Below are 9,212 nucleotides of genomic sequence, written 5' to 3' on the forward strand. Positions count from 1 at the left end.
AAACTACTCTACTCAGTCAGGGTCTTGGGTTCGATCATTGTCTCATGAACAGGGGAGCTGAGTCCATCATATTCTCTGCCTAGAGTAATCTCCACTCACCCCTACTGAGGACTGATGAAACAAGCCGTGCTTACCCACAATCACACTCGATCAAAAGGTCGATTTGAGACTTTCCTGCCAGAAAAACGACGAAAGTATTTCACGCCGTTCAAGCTATTCCCGCTTCTAAGTGCTGCAACTTGTCTGATTTGGAGGGAGGTTCCTAATATCTGGTCCAGCGCAGCACGGTGAGCCAAGTGGAAAATGAAAGGAGTAATGCAATTAAAAAACATATTTCAGTTTTTTCACTGTATCACTCAAATACAGTATCTTTAATTAGCGTGACTATTATGTGTATATTTGCAGGAACAGATTTATTTTTCCGCCAAGCAACCCTTATAGTTCAAATATTGTATGCGATATTATATTTCGAAACAGACCGCTTCTTCTTTTTAAGGAACGCGTTAGAAAAATCGACGATCTACCAAACACGATTCTTTTTCTAACGCGGATCTGATGAAAAGGTAGCGAAGTTGCCCTCCTAGGCGGCAGGTGGCGCAATTGATAAAGCCGTCTCTTTTGGAACAGGAGCAGGAAGAAAAGTTGTTAGAGGAACGTACTGATGTGAACTTTGACAGCGAGTAGTACGTCGTCTTAAGTTTTACATTGAACAGGCTATTTTATTTGGGGGAAAAATGAGTTGCTTGTGGATGGGAAATGTGAGTCGCATCTTTGTTTATTCTTCTGTGGGCTTCCTGAAGTGTGCATGTGTTTATCAAAGAATGAAATACTAACGGACTGTTCAAATTATTTGTGAGCAGTAATGTTTGCCTTATTTACGACTTAGGAAAATAAATAATCGCAAATAGTTAAGCTTACGTTTTGATTGATTGTTGCCTTTCAGTTCATAAAGACTACCTTGTTGCTATTTAACGTTTGCTTAACTTTCGCGATTGTGTAAGCTATTGTTCGGTTGCGCTATTCTGTCGTTGATGAGTCCATGCTGTATTTTGGATATACTGGGATAAGAGTTAAAAAGCTACAGCAAAAAACCCTGTTTTGTAAACGAGTATAACGTCCTTACAAGATAAAAAGATCATAATATAAAAAATTAAAATGCGATTAAAAACGATTTTATTGGTTCATGGAAATGCTTAGTGTTAAGGGCTAGCTGCAAGGTAGGGATTACGTTTTTGTTATAGAAACACACTCAAGAACTAATACATGGCCAATATAGGCCTTATTTGTTAAGGATGGGAGATGGGAAATAACTAATATGTATTAATTTTTATTAGAGACAAAAAATAACTACCTAGCTTTACGTAGGTACATTGTTTCATAACTGTAACTTCCTGCTACTCCATTCATTAATAACTCTAGTTAGTTATATATGAAATAAAGTGTTAATTGATTTTCCCCCAAAAAAGTGCATAAACAAACAGTGGTTAGCAGTGCTGGCATCCTGGGTTCGATTCCAGACCTGGGGTGCTCTCTCGTGTGGAGTTTGTATGTTCTTCCTGTGTTCATGTGGGTTTCCTCTGGGTGCTCTGGTTTCTGCCCACAGTCCAAAGACATGCTGGTCAGTTAATTGGCTTCTGGGAAAATTGGCCCCGGTGTGTGTGAGAGTGTGAGTGTGTGTCTGTCCTGTGATGCTTGTTGCTTGCTGGGATAGGCTCTGGCCCTCCTACGACCCTGAATTAGAAGAAGCTCTTAGAAAATGGATCGATGAACTGTTTGCATCGATTGCTTTTATGCAGCAAGTCATTTCAAGTTGCCGTTTCTTGTTGGGACGTGACCTTGTCGCACTGTGACCCTGAAGTGTTACGGATTGCAGTCAGGCAGTTTGCTCCTGCTGCAGGATATGGGTGCCTGAACGTTTGCCGCCAGCGTCGTCGGGCTGTGCGTGGCTTCGGGTCTCTTTTTTTTCTGTGAGTCTTCTGACGTCTCCTTTTCGCGCAGCTGGAGCCATATATGGATGAGAAGTTCATTTCTCGTGCCTTTGCCACCATGGGGGAGCTCATTGTTGGGGTGAGGATCATCCGCAACAGGATGACTGGGTAAGACCACATTGGAAGTCTCGGCCCGTCTAACAGTGCCTGTGAAAGAGGGCCAATGTAGAGACTGGCTAAGACTTTTCTGAGCTAGAAGTAGCTCTCCTGCACCTTTCTCCTTCATACGTCAATATTTAGGATTGGTTCTTTTGCATGATGTGAAATGTCCAATGTGCATGTGAGTAAAAGAGGCTCACTTAGAGCTTTCTTTGAGCCTGTTGGATTTTGGATCTTCTTAACCCTTGTGGGTCAACAGGGAACATGCGAAATAGTGGTATCTCTTGCCTCGTGATGAGCTGCACATTCGTTTGTCTTTACCCTCTCTGGTCTTCTTGTTCAGCCTTGGGCTGTCTGCTTTCTGTGACCATCCTGTGCTCCCACTTTTCCTCTGTCTCTCTGTCCTGGATTTTAGCACCAGTTCTTGCTGTTGTTATTTGTTTGTGAAGAGTACCTTTTAAGAACAGTGGTTTTTGTGTCATATGACATGCAATGACCTACAGCCCTGAATTTGACTTGTGTGTTCATGGTTTTACAGTTCTCGGTTTTGTTTTTCCAGAAGTGGAGCGGGTTACTGCTTTATAGAGCTCAGAGATGAAGCGCAAGTTGAGAAGTGTTTGCTTAAAATCAACGGCAAGCCGATCCCTGGAGCCACACCTGTACGTACTGCTGTTCTTTACCAATATGTCAAGGCCTTTTTATCTCTTCAGATTGCGGAGTTAAAAATAATCCCTGAATGCATATCATCAGTGAAATGTTGCAGGGATTCTGGAGCAGGCCTGTAAGACTTCAACTTACTGTACTATTGACATTGTCTGATAAGTTTTAAGACAGTCGGTCATGACTCATGGTCGTCTGATTTTCTGATATCAGAAGTCTGGGTGTTTAATTCTTCCAGGCAGTGGAGCTGTATCCTTTCACAAGGGACTTCAATCCTTACTTCTCCATCTGTATGAAAGATATCTCCTTATGTCTTTCATCTGTATAGCTGGCTAGTGCCCATCTAGGGATAGTTTCAGTTATTCTCTGACCTCATGGGCTGATGGACATCTCAGTGATGTGTCATGGTTGTCACTTCTCTGAAGATGCCTTCCTATATGGATGGAAATGACTGATAGTTGATGGATGGACATGATGGACATGAAGTTACCGCTGCTTAATTTGTGCGTTGTTTTTCAGCCCAAAAGATTCAAGCTAAACCGGGCGAGCTATGGAAAACAGATGGACAACAGGTAAAGTTGTAGATCGAAATTGGCTGCTTCTTGCATGTTACCAAGTAGAGCCTGTGAGCTGCAGAGACATGTTCATCTTCAGAGTTGCGCAAAAATCTTTATAAATTACTAGGACCTGCAAACTTATATGCGTATAGTGTGTGAATAAGTGTTAAACCAGGGTTTCATATGAACAAAGAAAATATTAACGATATTCAGATTAGATGGGCCTTTCTTTCTGAAAACAGATATTTCTGGTTGTGGTTTATTTTTAGTTGTACTGATCTGTTCACACCTTCATACAAAAAAGAAGAGCAGTTTGTCTGAACTCTGACTTTGCTCAGAGAATGTTGCCTGTTGTTCTCAATGCTGAAGTCATGTGTCCCACCCGCAGCCCTGACTTCTCACTGTTTGTTGGCGATTTGACCCCGGAGGTGGATGATGGGATGCTATACGAATTCTTCCTGAGCCGCTACTCATCCTGCCACAGAGCGAAGGTGGTACTGGACCATCTGGGCAACTCCAGGTAAGGATTTGGTACCAAATACACAGCAACCAAACTTGGATGAGCTCCCACAAGGAGCAAACGGTATAATTACCTGTCAGTAAACTCACAGGCCTGTGCATTAAAGGCTTGCGGTTCTCAGTATAAATGCACTTCTACGAGTTGTTTTTTTTTTTCCTTCTGTTCACCACAACCCACAACAGCACATTGTGCCCCTTATCTTTGGCTGACATAGTCACAGTAGAATGTTCTGTGAAGGAGGCTATAGGTGTCTAAAAACAAAAGAGACAGAAATAATGTAGGGTATGCAAGAAGCCACAGCACAGTTCAGAAATGGGTTCTCATTTGTTACAAAAAAGACTGTTTTCTGGAGAACACACAAGAAGCCTAAATAGAATTATATTACTTGTTCATATGCTTAAGAACCTGTAGAAAGACTTTCCTCACAAATCACAGTTGCTTTTTTTTGACAATGCAATCTCTGTCTTTTATTTATTTTCCACAATTTTACATACAACCAATGTCTGTCTCTTTGCAAACAATAAATTTAGAATGCTGCCCAGGTTCTGCAAAAAAATCTATGTAACATAAAGGCAAATACAGTGGACAAATTGCTCTGTGGAGACAGTTTGTTTTTCTCTTTTCTCTTTTTTGTACCATCTGTGAAAGCAGTCTGTGTGGCATTGTCTTTCCATCACTTTTTGCCCCCACCTTTGTGTCCTCCCAGCCTAATGACAGAAAATGAATGAATACAGAGGTCTGTTTCTCACAATTCCCCCTGCAAAACCGTTCTCATTTTCACTGTTACCCAGGGTGCTCCTGGGATATCTTGGCCGAATTGAGTCTTTCGACTGTGTCCTTAGTAACAGAACTCCCATGTGTGCATATAGGGACCTGCAGTTTTGACCACTGGGCAAAATCATCATGTCTTAAGTATAGTTAGTGTTGTACTCAAGCAGGGAAAGACTAGTTTCCCTCTGGTGCTGTGTTGTCTGATGGTCTGGCGGTGCCTGAGGTGACCTGGGCGATCGTGAATTCCAGGGGCTGCGGGTTTGTGCATTTTGCTGACGAGCAGGAACAGAGACGTGTTCTGCAGGAGTGCCAGGGGGCTGTGGGCCTCGGAGGAAAGGCTTTGCGGCTCAGCCAGGCCGTAAGCAAACCGTAAGTGCTTGAGTTCTGTTTTGTTTTTGTGAACGTTTTTTTTAATGTGTAGTAACGGTACCAACCATAGATTGTGACAAGAATGTCTCCCTGAGCCGCTACCCCTCCTGCCACAGAGGGAAGGTGGTACTGGACCATCGCCATGCCACAGGTGGTGAACTGAATACCTGAATCCCAGCCCCAGTCCCGATCCCGGGTCCCTGTGCCTTCCACTCCCACCCAGGAGGGCCGCCCCGCCCTGGGCTTGGAACGTACATCAGTACAAGACAACAGAAATAAAAAAGCAGTATTAGCAAAATGGGTTAGAGCAAAAGGGATATCTCAAGAGTTTGAGAAACTAAGTGAAAAGACTTCAGTAGAAGATTTGTAATTTCAGTTTGAGACTTGAAGAAGCAAACAGCCTGGATTCCATCACTGTGGGCCGTTGAAAACCCCAGAAACAAATTGTCTGAAAACTAAAGGACCCAGAAGATTGCCAGCACAGAGCTGTTATCTTCTTGGCTGCTGCAGTACCTGCGAGCCAAATTCTGCTCTGTAAAATAGAGAGTTTCAGTAAGGATAGTTGTGGGAAAACAGGGATATTTCTCTCGGGTATGGACATTACCATGTCTGATGGAAAAAGGTTCCCAGGGAAGAAACTAAACCCAATGATTTTTTTCCATCTAGAATATCCTGTAACAGGTAGAATGTGAGTGATGCTCTCCAGGGAACTCCTTAGGCTTGCATAGTGGCTCGTATTTTTAGACCAAAATGAAACAAAGAGCTTGAAATGTCATACAAATTCTGAATATTGTAGTGTTCTTATAGCTCATACAGCTTTGAGATACATCTGCAATGGTATGTATTTCCTGTTATGATCATTGTAGAGAAGTGAACAGGTAATTACCAGTTAAAAAAGAGCCATTATGAAACCGAGGAGACTGTAAAAATCCTTTTAGTTTCAGTTTGAGATATTTCTCTGCCAAATGCCAGACAGTAACTAGGGTTGGGCTAATAGAGTGGTATCATGTGTTTCAGAGCGTGATAAATACCCTGGAGAAAGGCAGATCCAGGGAGGTAGCATTCAGTAAGATTTTTTTTTACTTTTTTCTTGAAATGCTTCTGAATCTACTTTGTGTGCTGTATAGTGTGTCAGAGAAGTTAAGAAGATTTTATGGTCAGAAGCTGTCCAGCTTTCAGCACCTTTATTCTGGGCTAATGCTCAGCTCAAGTCAGCAGTCACAATTAACCAGCAAATGCCCTTTTGCATTAATTACTTTTTTCTTTCAGCAACAGGGGGATCACATCAGATGCCTGCTATGACCAGTCTTATTCCTATGGCAGCTATAACCCATACTATCAGCAGTACCTCAACTACTACACACAATGGGGTTATGACCAAAACACGGGCAGCTACAGCTACAGCTATCCTCATTATGGCTACACTCAGAGCACCATGCAGGTACAGTACAACTTGACATCAGTGTTCTCTATGTTTTGCATAAAGGAAAAGAAGGACAAGAACTTGTGATTTTTACAGGTGGTACTTCTTTAGCCAAAGAGGTGGGTAGGTCGTTTCATACTTCTGTAACTGTTGTTTAAGTCAATAGTCTGGCCTCTTGTAAGAAAACTATCTAAATACCACACAGACTAGATAGGCCAAAAGGCCTAATGTCTTTTGCAAGCATTTGTATGTTCTTATATCATAGCCTCTCATAATATACTCAAGTAGGCTACTTGTTTATCTTCATGTAATGGGGAATGGGAGTAAGAGTTTTGTTTCTTTCTCGGAAAGCTGCCTAACTTATGCTCTCATTCTGCTTTGTAGCACCACTGCCACAGCTCAGTTTGAGCTCACAAGCTCTTCTACTGCTTCTGAATGACTTGTGTGGAATTTGTACATTACATTCTCATTAGTTCATTCCTTTTTCTTTGCTTTCAGACTTATGAAGAAATAGAGGATGACGATCTGGAAGGTATGCTCTCTTTAATTCTTTCTGTGTGAGCGGATATTCTCTTTTAACAGCTTGACCTTGGCAAGATATTTTAAATGCGGTCATGATCTTTTGAAGAATCATGTACTTTGGGGGTTTTCATTTGGGAGGTAGTCATACAGGCCCCGGGCTGGTTTGCTCATGTTTCACAGGCTGTTTGTCCCTTTGTCTCACATGACCTGCCTCTGAATTTCAGATCCCAACCCTCAGCTGGATGTTGCTGAAGCCAACAGACAGTTCATGGATCAGAGTGAGGAGCTTTATGATGCCTTGATGGACTGTCACTGGCAACCCCTGGATTCTGCTTCCTCATCAATTCCAGTTTCATACTAGTGCGGGATGCATGCTATCAGAGCACAGCTTTGAATTTGTTGTGGCCCTTTCAGCTGCACTGCCCATTCTTCAAGCCTAACGGGCAATGTGCAAGAACCATCAATTAACACCCCTGGAAACAACACAGAAAGCTAGGTTGCTCTTTGTACAACAACCTAAGCAGAAACAGGGCAAGTCCATTACTAAAAGGTGTACAGTACATCAGCACAGTCCTTCACTGATGCCTGGGGGTACAGTTCATGCTTAAGGTGTGTTTTGTTTAAGAAAAAACCTGTGCGATACTGGTTAATGACTTTATATGATGCCCTTCAAACTATGGTAATGTGACTTTGAGGCTTCTAAAGTTAGACCTTATGCCAGATCCCAGTTTGTCTGCTTTTGTTGACATAGTTACATATCGAAAGAGGAAGATGTTTTTTTTTTAACATCTTTAGGTCTTTAGATTGAAACCACAGCACCGCTTACTGTGGTATCTGAATTTCTTTTTTTAGAGATACAGTCCCAACCATTATTAAAAAGATTATTGCAATGTAGAAGTACATTGTACTTATGTAGATGTTTCAGAATTCATGTGTTGTGTATGTGTTGCTTTCTGCATAAAGGAGCAAGGGATTCCTAACATACTGACTGGTCAAGGAAGGGTTTTACTTATTGTCCTAGATAAACAGGAATGAGTGATTTCATGAGAAAGTGGAGAGCCATTTTAACATCATACAGCTCATTCTGAAGTATTTCTCTGGCACTGGCACAGTGTCTTACTGGCACTGTCTTATGTTCTTGATTCTCTGGTTCAGTGCTGGCATAGTCACAAGCACATTGGTTGGGAGAGGCAGAAGCAACATGTTCATTGACTCTTCCTGTGTCTAGACTGCGTGACTGCCTTCAGCCAGACCTCTTTTCAGCTGTAACACTCTTCTTAAAGGTTGAGCTTAGTTGATCATGATCAACGCTGTTCTTTTTGTACAGTTAAAAAATTGAACTAATTTATGTTCTGCGCATGGTGTTGAATTTCAGTCTCATCCTGTTGGTTGGTCTTGATATGTTTAGATTACTCTTTAGAGTGTGTTCTGTAAGTTAATGTTTAATGGATATTAATAATCTATTTACTTTAAATTGAGGTTCTACAGGATGTATAATCAATGGTGTTTTTTTTAATTGGGCTTGGAATAAACATTAATGTGTGCATATAGTCAATATTAACATTTTACAGAACCTCATTTTGTTGTAAATAGATTGTTAATAGTACATTAAACCCTTGTTAATACAGCTTAATATGGAGCATTATCCATTTTGTTGTAGGTCATTTTGTAATATCTATAAAATTTACACCTCTTCCTTGGGGACAATATATGTTTTTCAAGTGTAGACCAAAATCTGATTATAGTACACATATCCTAATGGGAGAAATCCTCCAAAAGACCTGATCTGGGTATGGGGCAGGGGCATAATATTATTATAATTCCTCTGTTTCCTTAATTGGCATCAGTAACAGTTTAAAGGCCAGAATGTGGAATGTGTAGTTGTGTTCTTTTGTTCTTGGCATCTGAAGAGAGTAGAGTGTTCTGTGATGATAACCGTATCATTCTGATCACGAAAGGTGAGCAATTAAATATACTGTACAGGACAATATTCGCTGCATCAGTAAAGAAATGTTAATTAAGACTCCCATGTATATGTCTTAGATCCTTAAGAAAATAATTAAATTGTGTCTTGCTTACTACGAATATTTTTAATAAAGATGTTTCAAGTTGATCAGTATCGTCTCCTTTTGCATAATGGTCGGCTTAACATTCTTTAAATTGCAGTGCTATTTCTAAATGTGTACTGTACTGCAATGAAGGAATTCCGGAATGGTTTGATATAACAAAAAGATACTAGCAATTAGAACGCTATTCAATTTGTGTTGTACTTTTTATTCTGGTTTGCGTGCCTTGTATGGCTG

General features: G+C 41.1%; 1 protein-coding gene across 2 annotated transcripts; it reads left to right on the top strand.

Moving 5' to 3' along the window:
• The first annotated feature begins 592 nt into the window (after nucleotides 1-592).
• LOC148820530 (tRNA selenocysteine 1-associated protein 1-like) lies at nucleotides 593-9,019 on the top strand. 2 transcript variants are annotated; one of them, XM_088932452.1, is made up of 9 exons: nucleotides 593-758; nucleotides 1,999-2,096; nucleotides 2,647-2,746; nucleotides 3,267-3,319; nucleotides 3,693-3,824; nucleotides 4,845-4,964; nucleotides 6,240-6,405; nucleotides 6,886-6,919; nucleotides 7,134-9,019. In XM_088932452.1, the coding sequence occupies exons 1-9, from the start codon at nucleotides 735-737 to the stop codon at nucleotides 7,268-7,270; spliced, it is 864 nt and encodes a 287-aa protein (XP_088788578.1). In that variant the 5' UTR covers nucleotides 593-734; the 3' UTR covers nucleotides 7,271-9,019. The 2 variants fall into 2 exon arrangements, with proteins under 2 accessions (XP_088788578.1, XP_088788577.1); XM_088932451.1 differs by having other exon boundaries at nucleotides 625-758; nucleotides 6,234-6,405.
• The last annotated feature ends 193 nt before the right edge of the window (nucleotides 9,020-9,212 follow it).

Source organism: Atractosteus spatula, chromosome 14 (genome assembly GCF_055471065.1).
Source record: "Atractosteus spatula isolate fAtrSpa1 chromosome 14, fAtrSpa1.hap1, whole genome shotgun sequence".
NCBI classification, from domain to species: domain Eukaryota; kingdom Metazoa; phylum Chordata; class Actinopteri; order Semionotiformes; family Lepisosteidae; genus Atractosteus; species Atractosteus spatula.

Coding starts and splice junctions, on each gene's coding strand:
- LOC148820530 (XM_088932451.1), top strand. CDS start 735: ATGAGTTGCTTGTGGATGGGAAAT. Junction 4,965..6,233: donor AGCCAGGCCGTAAGCAAACC/GTAAGTGCTTGA, acceptor TTTTTCTTTCAG/CAACAGGGGGATCACATCAG. Junction 6,406..6,885: donor ACACTCAGAGCACCATGCAG/GTACAGTACAAC, acceptor CTTTGCTTTCAG/ACTTATGAAGAAATAGAGGA.